Raw genomic sequence first — 17345 nt, 5'->3', positions numbered from 1 at the left:
TAATTGAATTTTTGTATTTTTTATTTTTTTTGTATTTTTTTATTTCTGACCTGAAAGCTATAATTTCTCATATAATTTTTTTTAATTTGATGCTCTCTTGAGATTCCATGGTATTTGTTTCATAAGACTTTAATTTGTCTTATATTCTTCATTATGCATACTTTGTACTGTCTCTGAGAGTTTAGTACTAATTCTTCCATTTAGTTTTTAGATCCTCTCTGTGCCTTGGGTTTTTATTGGATTTTCTTCCTTTTGAAATCTCTAGCATTTTAGCCTTTTTTTCCTTATCACTCACTTTCCTACTCTTCCATTTTTATTTTCATATTTTTATTTTTTTGAGAGGGGAAGGTAGGGCAATTGGGGTTAAGTGACTTGCCCAAGGTCACACAGCTAGTAAGCATGTCAAGTGTCTGGGGCCTCATTTGAACTCAAGTCCTCCTGACAACAGGGCCAGTGCTCTACTCACTGCACCACCTAGCTGCCCCTTACTCTTCCACTTTTGATAGTATGTGCACTGCTAGAGTTGGCCTGAAAAACTGCCCTAGGTTCCTCCACAGTGGGGGATTTAGGTGTCACTGGCCTCAGTCCTTGCCCTTAGTAGCCTCTGGAGCTCCAGGGTTTGCCCTCACTATATTTCAGTCCCCTTTCTTTTTTTTTTCCTTTTAAATTTATTTATTTATTTTTAGCTTACAGCATTCAGTTCTGTAAGTTTTTGAGTTTCAAATTTTCTCCACCTCTCTCTCCTCTCCCCTCCCCACACAAGACAGCATGCAATCTGATATCAATTCTACATATACCTTCACACTAAACATATTTTCACAATAGTCAAGTTGTAAAGAAGAACTATAACCAATGGAATGAACTACTAGAAAGAAGAAACAAAAACAAAAACAAAACAGTTTGCTTCAATCTGCATTCAGACTCCTTAATTCTTTCTCTGGATATGAATCGCTTTTTCATCATGAGTCTTTTGGAGTTGTCTTAGAACCTCGCACTGCTGAGAAGAGCCCAGTCTATCAAAGTTAGTCATCATAGACACCATGGGTCTGTAATCGTGTATAATGTTCTCCTGGTTCTCCTCTCTTCACTCAGCATCAGATCATATAAGTCTTTCCATGTTATTATGAAGTCCATCTGCTCCTCATTTCTTATATAGCACAATAGTATTCCATTACATTCATATGCCACAACTTGTTTAGCCATTCCCCAATTGATAGGCATCCCCTTGATTTCCAATTCTCTGCCACCACAAAAAGAGCTGCTATAAATATTTTTGTACAAATGGGTCCTTTTACCTCTTGTATGATCTCTTTGGGATACAACCCTAGAAGTGGTATTGCTAGGTCAAAGGGTATGCACATTTTTATAATTTGGGCAGAGTTCCAAACTGCTCTTCAGAATGGTTGGATCAGCTCACAACTCCACCAACAATGCATTAGTGTTCCAATTTTCCCACATCTTCTCCAGCATTTATCATTTTCCTGTTTTGTCATGTTAGCCAATCTGACAGGAGAGATGTGGTACCTAAGAGTTGTTTTGATTTGCATTTCTGTAATCAGTAGTGATTTAGAGCATTTTTTTCATATACCTATAGATAGATATCTTTAATTTCTTCCTCTGAAACTGCCTGACTTATATTCTTATAAGTTTGAGTCAGTTCTCTGAATATTTTAGAAATAAGGCCTTTATCAGAGACACTGGTTATAAAAATTCTTTCTCGATTTTATGATTCCCTCCTAATCTTGGTTGCATTGGCTTTGTTTATACAAAACCTTTTCAATTTAATGTAATCAAAATTATCCATTTTGCATTTTGTAATTCTCTCTATCTCTTGTTTGGTCATAAATTCCTCCCTTCTCCATAAATCTGACAGGTAAACTATTCCTTGCTCTCCCAGATTGCTTATAGTATTAGCCTTTATATCTAAATTGTGAACCCATTTTGACTTTATGTTGGTATAAGGTGTAAGATATTGGTTTATGCCCAGTTTCTGCCATACTATTTTCCAGTTTTCCCAGCAGTTTTTGTCAAATTGTAATTTATTATCCCAGAAGCTGGAGTCTTTGGGCTTATCAAACAGTAGATGACTGTGGTCATTGACCACTGTGCCTTGTGAACCTAACCTATTCCACTGATACACCACTCTATTTCTTAGCCAGTACCAAGTAGTTTTGATGATTGCTGCTTTATAATACAATTTAAGATCTGGTATGGCTAGGCCACCTTCCCTAGCATTTCTTTTCATTAATTCCCTTGATATTCTGGACCTTTTGTTCTTCCAGATGAATTTTGTTGTTACTTTTTCTAGCTCTACAAAATAATTTTAGGCAAAGTACGGCCACTGATCCCAGCTCCCTGACTTACTTTTTTCATTGTCTCTAGTCTTTTGCTTCTCTGGATGAACTGGATCAGTGTCAGGTGCTTTTTGAAAGATTTTTGAGGATAGGGAAAGTGTTCTAGATAGAATCTTTTCATCCTTGAGAGTTCCTAATCTAGACCCCTCCCCAGATCTAAAGCAGCAGGCTGTCCTTCCCCTCATACACTTCAAGTGTCAAGCTAGAATAAGTTTCTGCCAGTGCCATTGACTGAAGATTGTAGAGATAGCATTTAGGGTGAAGTGTATAGACCAAGTCTCTGCCTGCAGCAAGAGGGATTACCATGTGGTCATGGGCCAGTCAGTGGGTAGGTTTGTATTGGTTCATGTGCTCCTCCCAGGAGCATAGAGGCTGGCGGGGTAAAGATGCTTACTGAGCGCTTTAAATATTATTAACATTCTCTGGTGTTAGATTTTACCTTGTCAGGGTATTCTGGGTTTTATCCTGTTGATTCAGCTATAAGTGGTTTACATCTGTCACATAATTCTTATTTTGCTGGGATGGAGAGAGAGAGAATCTAATGTTAGAGGTATCTGGGGAAAGTGTCTAGTCCAATATCTTGTTAGTCACATGACCTCAAAGTCTACCTCCTCTTGCAGTTTTAACAGTGTCTTACTACACAGCTTCATAAATGCTTTTAAAAATTCAACATATTCTTTGGCTCTAGCTGAGTTCACTGCACTGGAAAATCTGTCAAGACCTCACTGAGTTGGTATACTTCAACTCTCTCTATTTAAAATCCTCACTGTTCCTCTAGTTTTGTGGTTCTTGTGTGATGATGGAGAAAGCATGTTTTGGGAAATGCTTAACCAGTTTCCCCTCTCTGCAGGTATGTTCTTCAAATGCCAGGATCCTTTCTCTCTGTTCCACCTGAACTGTTATAACTAATGAGGCAGTAGTGGAATCATATACTTTTTTAACATTATTCTAACCCATCACTCCAAATTTTTTGAGTCCTATGATGATGATGCCTTTTAGTAACATTACTCAGGATCTTATACTCTTAATTTTTTTTTACTATTTCTATTTTTCCATCACCTAAATTTCTCTCAGTATTGTTCTCTCTTCCTCTCCCAGAGAGTCATCCTATATAGCAAAGAATATTTCAAAGAAAGAAAGGGAGGAGGAAAAAAATCAATAAAATACATGACAAGTATGAAAATACATGTGATGTCCCATATTTGTGGATCTCCCATATTTACAAAAGAGTTTGTCTTTTAATACCTTCTTCAGAGCTATGCTTATTCTTTGTAATTGTTCAACATTCATTTTCAGTTGTTTTTTATTGTTACATATATATATATATATATATATATATACATATATTTTGCATTAAGTAGCCATTTTTGTAGTCATTGTGTATCTTTGACCCTGCTTGTTTCTCCCTGTATCAGTTCAAATAGTTCTTTCCATGCTTCTCTTGTAGTCATCCATCATCTCCAACACTTCTTACAGCACAGTAGTAATTCCATTACATGTTCAGCCACTCCCCAGTCAATAAGCATCTACCTCATTTTCAGTTCTTTTCTACTATAAAAGATGCTTCTATAAATATTCAGGTATATATGGGAACTTTCTTCTTTTCAATGGCTCCTTGGGCTATACTCCCCAAATCTCCTTTCTTTATAGTTCATCACTGTCATTTGCTGCAGAGCCTCTATCATTTTAAGGATGCATGATTCAATTTCATCCTGCCATATGCCAGGTTGTTGTGGGCACACACTTCTGCACCAAAAGAGAAAGCAAGACTACTCTGAGAGGACAAACTTCTGGACACTAAATCTAAATCTGGTACAATTACATAAGCACAAATGCAACTCTGACATTCAAAGAAAGCATGGAGTGGTTTCTTAACCAGGAAGTAGGCCTCCCCATATTTAGAACCATTAACACCTCTAGCTTTCCCTGGTCTGACATGAAGGGTAAACCAGCACACACTTTAGGGGTTAGTTAGCATTTGGCTCTCTACAAAAAGATATTGTCCTTGCTTTCTGCTTTTTTGCATGCTGCACATGGCCATCATTATCATGCTTGTTTCCAGGCTTCCAGTTGCAGGTGGCAATAGAAAGAGGAAAAGAAAAAGTTATTTTCTACCCTTTTGGACAAGCTACAAGTGTGTTTTCCCTAGCAAAAGAAGTAAAAAACTGGAAATTTGGCTCATAAGTATAGTTCTGTCTTCCGCCTCTCTTGGCAGTTAGGTGAAATATATCGATCAGAGACTTGAACCTATAATATTTTTTCTCCTTTACTAGTTTATTGCTCCAATAATTTTCCTCATTAGATGAGAATCTTTTAAAATGTTAACTAACATTCTCTCCTAAGCTAATGTGTCTTCCTATAGTGTCACACTCTTAGTAACGTTTTGGCAAAAGTGCAAACTGCAGCTTCCCATCACCATTACCACCCACTCACCTAGTTGGACGCAGCCAAGCCAGTGTCTTACCTATACCTGGAAAACAGCATTCTCTGAATTGAGTAACTTCTTATCTCTTTTACCCTCAGAGTTTCTCAGTGCCCTCCAGTGAAGAGCACCTGGGCAAGTTGGGAGAGAAATATTCCTTTGTCCTCTTTGAACGTCTAGGTCTTAAACAGAGAAGCTTTGATTATTAATTCTTGTTTATCTGTTTACTTGCTTTTGCATTGATGCCTCATAAAACTCCTGTGCCAGCAAGGTCATTTTTTATTTATTTATTTTTACATTTTCTTCCTTATGGGTTAGGGATTACTTGCCAATATGCATATTAGTTCCTCAAGAGGAAGATCTGTTCTTTTCATCTTTACCTAGCACATAATATGCACTTAAACTTATTTAGTGACTGAATTAATATTCTAGGTTTTAAACATTCAACAAGATCATTGCTTTCGATCTGGTTTCTGAATCGTATTCATTAATATTCTTTCAATGAAGGAAATGGTTCGAGGCACCTTTACACTAAAAAACTGATTAAGTGTTTATTAGTTTGGAATGTATCTCTTCTGTTAAGGCAGAGATTTTCAAAGTTTGTAAAGGCTGTATGATCTATTTGGGGGTCAGGATAAAAACATAGCTTGAGATTAATAAGCCAAGCTTATTAATTGTTACAGTAGTGATATACACACATACACATGCACATAGACACATGCCTGCACACATACAAGCACATATATAGCTATATATTTATAATATTCCCCAAAGACATAGATATATAAGAAACATATGTATTTATATTTTAATATAAATATATGTTCACAAAATAAATTTATTGAATATTTTTTAGTCACAAAATTTAAAAGGAAGTAGAGGTAGCACTTGTCACTGTAATAAAGGATCTATATCAAGTAAAAGAAAGAAAGAACATACAAAAAGCTTGATCTTTTTTAATTTTAGAAGAGCTTGATCTTAATCAATTAACAAGCATTTCTCTCCCTGTTACAGCCTAGTCATTGGTCCAATAACTTTTATTGAGTGCCCAGCAGATCTAGAGTTCTCCGTTACTATGGTGTCTCTTATTCCAGGCTCCTCATTCTTCAGTCATCCAAGTGCTGTCCTATTAAGAACCACTGTTTCCTTGGAAGCATCAGAAAGTTCGAAACATCCCTCTGTGTAAATAGTAACACAAGTATACCCTCCCCTGATAAATTACTTGGTATTTATTTGCTATTTCATTTTCTCACTCTCTTTTCCATGAGTAGAACGTAAGCTTCTTGAGGGGAGGGACAGTTTCATTTTTGTCTTTTATCTCCAGCTCCTAATATAGTGCCTGGCTCATATTAGTGTAGGTTGAATTGAAAGCAGCAGCCAACTGTGACTCTGGATGGAATCATCCAGTCCCTTCAGGCATTATTTCCTCACACCGAAAATTGGAAGTAGGACTTGATGGGGATCTCAGGTCACTTATCTCTAATACTGGCCTGGTTCAAAACTCTTTTAGTGGGCTCTAGTCCTGTACCTACAATCCATACAGACCTATAATTACATGTTCAACCATCATCTTTGATCCAAATTCAACTTAGGTCTCCACTTACCCCTGCACTCCATTCCATCAGTGGTACCTGCATTTTAAAACTCTTTTAGCCTAATTTTACCTTGGAAGCATTCTTGGCTCTTAAATAAGAATACTGATAGCAATTAGTCAAAAAATATGTATTAAGTACCTACTATGTGCTAAGTACTGGGGATGCAAAGAAAAAACAAAAAATAATCCCTGTCTTCAAGGAGCCAACAGTAATCTAGCAGCAGCAGCAGCAGTTCAAATGTATCTAGTGCTTTGAGGTTTGCAAAGCACTTTACATGAATTATCTCATTTGGTTCTCTCTTCTTCATTCCATATGTTTAATGTCATTGAATACAAAAAAGAAAACTGTTCGTAGATGGTTACAAGAGTTGATGTGATTCCTCAGTAAAGTTTACCAGCTATTTTCAGGCTATTACATGCTGTCACGAAATGCAAGTCTAGATGAACAAAAATTCTGTGGCTATATTACCTTCAGGTATAGACTTGTCAGCTCTGATTAGGTGAGCTGGTCGGGTTCCTAGTAGGATGGATGACCACTCTATATACAAAACTATATTGCTGACTTGGAATTCCTAGCTTCTTTCTCTCCCCTACGGGGACTTTACAGATCCACTGTAACCCCCGATTAACCCCTAAGCCCCTGGTGTTTTCCTAAATGAATTTGTATTTATTCTTGTGTGTTTTGTGTTTATTTATATGTATACATGCCTTCCTATGTATAATCCTAGGGCTGGAGTGAGCTTCTGGGATAAAGAAGTTTCTGGGGTGTGACAGAGAAAATCTGGAGAGTATTGAAGCCTTGTATTAATTTTGTACAAATCTAATATCTTCTTATTTTAGTATCTACTTATTAGTACTTACTAGATACTAAAATAAGTATCTGTTTGTATTTAGTAATTAGTATCTCCTTATATTTCACACCTAAGCTCCTTGAAGGCAGGGGCTAATTCCTTTTTGTCTTTCACCAGGACTTAACAGAGTTCCTGAAGTGTAGCGTTCACTTGTTTCATTCGTGTCCATTTCTTCATGACCTCATTTGGGGTTTTCTTGGTAAAGGTACCAAAGTGATTTGCCACTTCCTTCTTCAGCTCATTTTACAGATGGGGAAACTGAGGCAGTCAATAAGTGTCTGAAGCCAGATTTGTAATAAGGAAAATGAGTCTTCCTGACTCAGACCTAGCACTCTATCCACTCCACCACCTAGCGTAGAACATAGTAGGAACTTAATAGATGTTTGTTGATTGACTAAATCAAGAGATGCATATTATACAAAGTTATTCCAACTATATTGGTCTTTTATTTTTATACTGTTCTAGCATTGCAATGTTGAAACTTTCATTCTTATGCTTAGGGAAAACAAACAAAACAACTAGTCACACAATAACAATAAAAAAAACCCACTAGCTACATACTAATTAATCCTTTCATTCTGAAAATTAAAGAAATGAATGTAACCTGAATATCAAGCATGGGAACTAATTAATGCTCATACAAATCTAATGCTTTATAGTGGATGCTGTAGCAGTACTTTCATCACAGAAAATAGAATGGCATACCATGTCAGTTTAACTAAGCATGGGCCACAGAGAACTATGTTTCTATTGAAATAGTGGATTACTTAAGTTATATTTTGAGATTGTCATTAGACTTTTACTGACTGCAGGTGGACCTTGAAAAGTTTTATCTGAAAGGCTGTGTACTTTCAGCATTCCAGGCTCCTCTGGTAACAAACTGGAGCCCTTTCTTCAGTGCTGTCTCAGAGCAAAATGGGATAACTTCTGATTTGCCAGTATAATTTTGCTAACCCAATAGTTATAGCTCTGGAAACTGGTGTGCTGATTCTCTGTGACACCAAGCGTGCGCACACACACACACACACACACGCACGCACGCACACACACACACGCTCACTAGGACAATATTAAGTTGGGTTTGGGGGATGGTAAATCATAAGAACTAAAGAAAGAATAAGTTGCAGTATGGCAGAAAATTCAATTCCATTTTCTGTAAGGAATGTCCTATTGTCAGGTAATTCAGCAGTGTCTACTCTGGCATCAGATTGGTATTAGCATTGATTAGTAATCAATGCCAGACCTGTTAATGCTGTTGATGCCTACTATTCAGGGCTAAAGTTGACTGCTGGCACTATTTGCTGTTAAGTATATGACACCAGTACTAATATTAAACTGCTAAGTGCCTACTAATGTTATACCCCATACACTTCCAGAATTTCCCTAAAAGTGGGGATGGAAACAATCAGGTGGCACAGTGGATAGAGTTCTGGCCCAGGAACTCAAATCCAGCCTCAGACACTTACTGGCTGGTGACCCTGGGCAAGTCACTTTACCCTGTTTCCCTCAGTTTACTCATCTCTAAAATGAGCTGGATAAGGAAGTGACAAATCACTCCAGAATCTTTGCCAAGAAAATCCCAAATGGGTTCATGAAGTTGAATAAACAGCGATCACTGATATTTATCTTTCCACACCCACTTTCATTTAGTGCTTTCCAACCAACATAGGACATTAAATTTTAAGGGACCTTTGGTTCCAACTGTCTTATTTTATATATGAATCAACTGAGACCCAAAATGAAGTGACTAAGCCAAAGTAAGTAGCAGAACCAAAATTTGAACACAGATCCTACGACTTCAAGTTGATCATGCTTTCCAATATATTACACTGTCTCGACTCTATAGCAAGAGAGCTAAATGATCAGTTAACATTCTTTTCCTTTTTTAACCGAATCTCCAAATATTATTGGACTGTCATATACTTTTTTGAAATCTAATTTTTTAAAGAAGCCCTTGACAACTTTTTGGGAGCAGTATAATTTGGAAAATGTTTCATAATAATACATTTGTTACTTCTGACAGTATCCCTCTGTGATTACAGGTGAGGAAACAGTTCTAGTGAGATATGAAATCATCAGGTAATATTGCTTAAGCATCCTCAGGCCCAAGGCTCTCTAAGATGTGATACCAAATCATTCTGGCTGAGTCCTTCTTTAGGATAATTTATGTTCTAAGAGGGAAAAAAAGACATAGATAAACAAAGGTTATTTTTTTTAAAAGTATATGTTCTTTATAAAGATCATTAATGTGCAATCCTGAGATCTGCTCAGTTTGTATTTTTGCCCAGAGTCCATTGCTCGTGTAGGATATGTATGTCAGGAATGGGAAGGTGGTTAGTTCTTTGAAGACAACTGAAGAGAGGGGAAAAAAAAGATCTCATAGGGGTATGGGAAAGGAAGTTATAAAGAACATCTCTGAGGGAAGTACCATGGTCAAGACAGGCCAGGTCTCAGCAGAATTTTTTTGAGTGTTCCTCTACTGAGAGCCAGAGAAGTAATGACATCTGAGCAGAGTTAAGAGGCAGAACAAGCTTTCTGTATCCTTCACATCCTTCCCCACAAGGCTTCCTATCTTCTGATGAGCCCTCTCAACTACTCAGGGCACTCCATTGCAAGGGTACCTATCCAGATCTGCCTTATAGATCAGTGCTCCATGTAGCAAATCTATCTAAATTGCCATTCTTCTTTTTATACCCACCACACTCTCTTTCTCCACAAGAAAAATGTATCCGTTTCTGGTGCAGGTTCCATTCTATCAGGGCTTATTAGAAAATCTGATAAACTACTTCACCCTGAGAGTTAATATTCCTTTCTTCCTAATCTTCCTTTCTTAGATTATAGATTAAGGCGTTATATCCTTCTGGGACAATTGCATTTTTACCTGGGTACTTCTAATACTGCACAATGTTTGATCTCGATTGCTGAAATATTGGGCACCATGACAGTGATTCTTTGGGGGAAGGGATTTTTTTTTAGTAGGCCTCCTCAAATTACACAATGTGGGTCACCACTCTTGGTCTAGGATGGCAAAATCAAATGAAGGAGGCCAAAAGCAGATGAAGTAGACAGGAAGAGAGTAGACAAATTAGAAATAATCCAGAATAGACAGAGATCCTTGTAGTTGAAAGAGAGATCAATGAAGAACTATGAGAACTATGTAAGAGAGGGATAATAGCTTTTAATTAGTAGGCATGAAAAGTGGGTCACTTTGTTTCTTCTTTTCAGGGCTGTCTGTAATGGATAGTCAGGACTTCTAGGTCTCATTTCAGCTGTCAAGGAATAATTCATTTCTTGGTGACAAGAAGAAGCTTGTTGAGATCAAGGCAGTGCTGGAAATCTGAGCCATTATTCTACAACCAGCTTCAATATATAGGAGAAAATAACAGTTTTACTTCTTAATTTAATTTTTATTTGGTTCATTTATTTCTTATAAAAACTGCAAAAATATAATCTCAGGTATTTTCACATCCCTGTAATATTGAAATAACATTTTTCCCTTTCAGTTTCCAGAATTCTGTTTATTTCCAAGAAATAAACAGACTTTGGTAGTTTACCTTATTAAATCTAATCTGTTTATATTTTTCTTTGGAAATATAGATTGAACACTGATCAGCCTACTCTGAAGGTTGATTTGTTTTGGAATCAGTAATGGGAATGTAGGTCCAAGTCTAAGGAACCCAGTATAGTTTGAAGCACCCAGGACAGAGGGTCAAGTGCCCAACTTTGGTTCAAACCTGGCTTAAATACCAAGCCTAGATACGAGTCAAGTCTTTTCAGAGATTTCAGTTCACTCTGGGATGGACATTCAGTCTGGGATTCTTGTAATCAACTAGGCTACAAAACATCCTTGAAAAGCCCTAAACTTCTGAAAGGCTCTAGAAGCAAACTATCTCCCAAGTGGTCTTTCTCACCTCCCCACCCCTAACATCTTGTAACCCCAGGGCAAGCTCAGAACTATACTGGTGACCTGGTAGAGGTTGACGGTAATTTGCTTCCAGGATCTCTACTTGGTATCAAACTGACAGTACAATCAATTATCAAACTTTTCATCAATTCAATTAAAAAACACTTATTAAGTGCTTATCTGTACAAGGCACTGTATAAGGGAGTGGGCCTACAAAGAAAAAATGAAAGTCTCTGACCTAAGGAGCTTACACTCTGCTGGAAGATTACTTAATGAATCAGTAGCTGAGGCTTATTGAATGACGATTTCTCTCCTTGTATACGTGGTTCGCTTGTTATTTATCTAATTTATTCCCATTGTATTTGTTTAGTTTTGGGGGGTGAAAGAATTATTTTGCTTGAATCTAAAATCTGATACAGTGGAGAGTGTCAAGCCTGAAGTCAGGAAGATGAATCTTCCTGACTTCAAATCTGGCCTCAGACACTTACTAGGTGTGTGAGCCTGGGCAAGTCACTGAGCCCTGTTTGCCTTTGTTTCCTAATTATAATATAAGCTGGAGAAAGAAGTGACAAACCACTCCAGTATCTTTGCCAAGAAAACCCCCAAAAGGGGTCACTGTCAGATACAACTGAAACAACTGAACAACAACAAAAAAAAAATCCGAAAATATTTATTTCTAAAATCTCTCTATGCCAGGTATATTCAATACTGTTCTTCAGCAGGCCAAGAACTAAAGAATGTTAATTTCACTAGGGAGGCTTTTGCCTCAGATTTGTTTTGGTGTTCATTAGGCTTTTTTTGAGGGGGGGGAGCAGGTTGAATAGTTTTATTTTAGGTGTTCATGAAGCTTTAGAAAACTAAGACATAACAAATTATTAGATCAAATTGTGATGTACTGCAACTTAAGCCACAGGAATGACTGGATTTTTTCATATTCTTAAGAAATTTCTAGAATATTAATATTTAAAGCTATAAAGCTAATCATAAGAAACACCTAGCAGACTCACTCCTCCACTCTCCCATCCCCTTGCCTTTGGTCTCCCTTCCCTCTCATACCAGTTTGATTTTGTGCCTTTCCCAGTTAGGATCAGTTAACCATTTCCAGGGTGGAACAAACCTGGGCTGCCCAACAAACGCATTAATTTGCAAGGCAACTGCATCCTTTTTCATAGGCAACAGCTCCCCAGGGTAATCACATCCCAATGCTGATTTGCTGCAGTGAAGACTGCAGCACTTACAATATTCCCTCCCCCTTTCCCTGTTCTGCTTACAGCATCAGTCTGTAGCCAGTGCAAGGAAGCAGTGATACCCACTAACCTATTCATGCTTTGGAATGCCTAAGTGGTAGCACAGTAAGTACCCTGACAGAAAGCAACAGAGAGACTTCCTTCGCCACCCCAAGATGCAGGCCAGTGCTGATTCTACCAAGATGGACTGTCTATGGAGCAACTGGAAATGTCAGGGTATTAAATTTATTCTAGTAATGCATGCCTACAATGCGAGGGTGAAGCCTGCATGGGAGAATCTCATAAAAGGACCCCATCCATTTTGTATTGTTTCACCTGTGGGACATTTGCATGCTTTTATAACCAAGAGCTTTTGACTGGAGTGGTAAATGTTTACTTTCATCACAAAATTGTCTTTGGATTTTCCCTTTTGTGGTCTGATTTTCATTTTCGGGTGTGTTATGTGATGCCTCATTTTTTGCCTGTCCTGGAAGCTCCTTATAGAAACATTAGTCTTTTACCTACCATTTGTTTAAACTTTACCCATTTCTGGGGTTTACTGCTGGGTTCTGACTGACATGCTTTCCCCTGGCAGTGTAGCATACCACATTTATTTCTACTGAGAGAACGAAATCTCCTAGAAGTCCTATTTCAGAGGGCTCTCTAGTGTATCCTTTTAGGGAAGGACACACCCATTCCAAGGTATGTGTTTGTGGTCAAACAAAAGAGACTGGGACTAGGGAATAGCTGTCACTATTCTGAAAAAGATTGTGGCGTAGCTATATATTATTGTTCACTTGAACACTACTTTTTTCAGTCTGCCAGTGAGGTAATCATATAGCTTCTATTTGTTAATAAAATACAATGGTGTGAGGAGCATCTGTTGAACAATTAAGAAAAAATCAATGCACAGTCCTGGTTACCCTCTGGCATAATGGATTTTTTTCAGAACAGTCTATATTAGAACTGGGTGTGGCTACCCTCTAGCTTCCCTTAGATTTCTTTTCAGCCATTTTTATTCAGCCTCACACTTCACAGCTAACACTCATCCATCCTTTGTTGTTAGAAAACTCTCTGCCTAACCTTGTTCAGGAAAGAGATTGCCAGGAGAAAAGGATTAATTGCAAAAATGCATCTCCTGCCATAATCTTGGGAGTTGATCAGATAAAGCTCTTTTAGGATTTGAAAATAGCAGTTGTGAAGAAGGCATATTTGGCTTAGACTGAATGATTTGTAGCATACATTACACTCTAACAGCATCCGCTTTTAAATAGCTGGCTATCCTCCCATTATAATGTTGCATCATGGACAGAATAGAAAGTCTTTTTGTCTGTAAAATAATCCCGGGTCCTTTGTATCCTTTCATCTTTAACAAAGAAAAAGTGAACATAAATCTTCAGAATTAAAAGCATTGTTAGTTTTCTTTTGTGGTGGGTTGTTTTTTGTTTTTTTTTTTTTTTTTTTTTTGTAGTGATCAGCGTGAAACACAAGAATCTTTTTGTAGATTCAGAGAGTAGGATCAGGAAGTCAAGCAGCTACAAAGTAAACAGTAAACAGATTTTGAGAATATAACCCCCAGGAGATCAGACTCTCATTAGTGACTGCTACGAGCAAAGGTTTTTAGAAAGTGATACCACTTTTCCCCAGCAGCACACACTCACTGTGGACCTTGGGAGCTTTCATGTAATACTCTATTTTGCAATTTTAAAAATTGGTCTTGTTATCTATTCATCAACTAAAAATAAACAAACAGAACACTCCCAACAGTGCATAGTGCTAAATTCAATCTCATGCTTCCTTTGGACATGTAGGCTCAGTTTTAGGTAGCATTTGGACATCCACTTCTTACTGAGAGTAGACACTAACCAATAAAGACATTTATTTATATGAATTTGCACACTTGCAGGATCCAGGACATTATTTAGATGTTCAAATACAATTGATACCCTGATTTGCCCCCAAATGATCTGTTTGTTAAAAAGTTAAAAATAAAACAGTCCAATCCACCAGATGATTTGTGATGAGAAAAACAAAGGTTGAGAAGACCCTATTTGTTTACATGTCTATTTATAAATTATAGTTAAATATGTGTGCCTTTTATAGGGTATCGTTTTAATTGAGCCATGTGTCTTTAAAACCATTTAGTGAAAAATTACTCTAGTCATCTAAAATATTGTTTATCATAAATTACAACAAATCCAGTCTCATTTGAAAACTTTATTGATATCATTTGTTTCTGTATCACCTGTATTTCCGAATATTATTTCTCACCTCTCCAATTCAACCAGTCACCTCTTGTAACAAAGAATCAGAAAGAGGGAGGAAAAATCAATTCAGCAAAACCAACATGCCAACCATGTCTGATAGTATTTGCAATAGTCCACACCCATATTCCCCCACCTCTTCAAAGAGGGAATCATTTTCTCAACACTCTCTCTCTCTCTCTCTTTCTCTCTCTCTCTCTCTCTCTCTCTCTGCTATGTCCCCCACCCTCCTTTTTCTCCCCCATCTCTTTCTTCCCCACTCTTTTTTCTTATTTCTTCCATGCTGAAGTGCAGGGACCAGCCATGAGCCCAATCCCATTAATGATCACCACCTGCTCCATTTCCATCCTGTGTCATTTTATCCTTCCTTAGGCTGTCTGGAGGTCCCCAATTCCCAGGGGCTCACCATATTAATGGCGAATTTAATGTGCTCACACATTTGGCATAGCCCACTTTAGCTTAAAACTTCTGAGCTCAAGCAATCAATCTGCCAGCCTCTGTCTCCATGCCCCACAATGCCTGGCTATTTTCTCAACTCAATCCAGGGCCAAGTTTGGTCATTATAATGATACAACATTCAGTTTTGACAAATCCAGTGTTTTAAAAATTAAAAACCACCTAAAACTCTAAGATATGTAATATTTGTGATGGAAAATTATTTCCTTCACCACAGGAAGAGCGTGTCAACTAAACCAAGCCTATTTCCTAGTATATATTCTTCCATGTGTCTTACCCACTTGATTCATCTTTCCTTTTATCATCATCTAAAGTCATTCTTCTTTTAATTGGTCTAGAAAAGTAAGCTTAAAAATAAATTCATACTATAGGATGTACATGTGTATAAGTCATATGGAAGTATTTCAGACAGTAAATGAAATTTAATAACATCTGTGCATACAACTGAAATGACTACTGACATGTTACTAATGATGCTTTTATTGCTAAGGAAAATAATGGTTTGCTTTAACGTAAAGAACAAACAAATAATTTTAGTTTCCTTCATCTCACAATATTCTTTTTACCTCTTAAATATTTGGTGGAGAAATTGGTATAAATTGACTATTTTACAAGTATCACGATGAAATATGCCATAAAAACAATACCATATATGTACTGTATATATACAGTCTCAACAAATGTTAGATTTCATGTTAATAATACATTAGATTTGTGTCATGAGAGAGGAATACAAAAGCTATTCTTCCTGGTTATTAGTTTTTTGGAATGGAAAACATAGGGTGAATAAACTCAGATATCACCTACTTCATAGGCATGAAATGGAGGATGGGGGGAAATTAATGTATGGAAATTAAGTAATGCAGATATGACCAAGAGAGATGATGGAGAGGAGAGGGTGTTTTCTCAACAGGTTTTAAAAATGATTCTTCTAGACAAACGGGATTTTTTTTAGCTTTTAAACATAGAGCCAAACATTTCAACAGAGGCCAACAGCAGAGCCCCAAGTAGAATGAAAAAATCTTAAATCCCATTTCCCTAAGTACAGAACTGTGATAATTATGTGATCTAAACCCAACTCCCACTCTGATAGAAATAGAGTTTAACCAGAATCATTCCAGCAAGTTAGCACAGTGGACAGATGCTTTTCCTGGAGTCAGGAAGACCTGAGTTAAAATCCTGTTTCATACACTTACTAGCTGTGTGATCTTGGCCTCTTTTACCTTCAGTTTACTCATCTGCAAAATTGGTAATAATAATAGCATCTACCTCCCAGGGTTGTGAGGCTCAAATGAGATAATCTACATAAAGTGCTCTGATAATCTTAAAGCACTATATAAATGCTGGCAATTATTATTGGTTATCTCTTGCTCAAATCCCTTAGCTCAAATTTACTTTGTCCACACCCTCTCTAACTAAATCTACTTCATCAAAGAAAACATAGAAATGAAAAGTTCATTTTCCAAGGGGTGTGGCCCAGTGGCATTCATTTTTACAAATAAAACATTGTCTCCCAGTGTTTCCTCACCCCCGAATTCTCCTTTCTGAATGGGATGGAATGACTAGAAATAGTGACCGAATATTAGGGCACCTTAGAGCACATTTTATTTCAGCCATAAGGATCAAAAGAAATGTCTCTATTTGACAATTTCTAATAAAATGAAAATCTTCCACTAAGAAAAGCCCACAAATATTTAAACATGTATCCAAAAATATCATTGAAACTAACATTTTATGTAGAAGATATGTCATTTATAGTTTAAAGATATGTAATAAATAACTATTACATTAGTAATGAAGCTTTTGAATACCCACAATAATATACCATAGGATGGCATAAAATTGTAGGATATCTTGCCTTCTCAATGGCTGGGGGAAAGGAGTGGAGGGTGGGAAAAATTTGGAACTGAAAATAAAAATAAAATAAACTAATATTAGTAAAAAACAACCCCTCTAGTTGAGGAATATGTTTTAAAACCGGAAACCTCTTATTATATAGATGGGAAAATACAATTAAGATAAATAGGTAATTTTCTCAGATAAACTGGAATTAAAATTAAATGTGTGTGTTGTATTTCCTTATCTATAAAATGGGATAACAATCCTTGCACTATTTATTTTATAGAGTCATTTTAAGGAAAATGCATATAATTCTGAATATATAATGAATATATGTATACATATTTATGCGTGCATACGTATTTCCAGATATTACAATATGATGTCATTTTTAGAAGCAAGGCATTAAAAGAATGAGTTAATACTAATCTTCAA

The 17345-nt window shown here is 36.8% G+C and overlaps 1 protein-coding gene across 2 annotated transcripts in view; it reads left to right on the top strand.

Moving 5' to 3' along the window:
- Positions 1 to 17345, top strand: part of RTN1 (reticulon 1) — a 358434-nt gene that overhangs the window by 299633 nt on the left and 41456 nt on the right. Inside the window, exon 1 of one of the 2 annotated variants that reach the window (XM_036736245.1) lies at positions 12385 to 12588. The exons of the other annotated variant lie outside the window; for it this stretch is intronic. Coding sequence (XP_036592140.1) covers positions 12528 to 12588 — 61 coding nt within the window. The 5' untranslated portion in view covers positions 12385 to 12527. Of the gene's footprint in view, positions 1 to 12384; positions 12589 to 17345 lie in introns of those variants that run through there. 2 annotated transcript variants of the gene reach the window in all.

Source organism: Trichosurus vulpecula, chromosome 8, assembly GCF_011100635.1.
Source record: "Trichosurus vulpecula isolate mTriVul1 chromosome 8, mTriVul1.pri, whole genome shotgun sequence".
Lineage (NCBI taxonomy): Eukaryota > Metazoa > Chordata > Mammalia > Diprotodontia > Phalangeridae > Trichosurus > Trichosurus vulpecula.
Note: the sequence above shows the minus strand (reverse complement) of the source record. Positions and strands in the feature narration are given on the sequence as shown.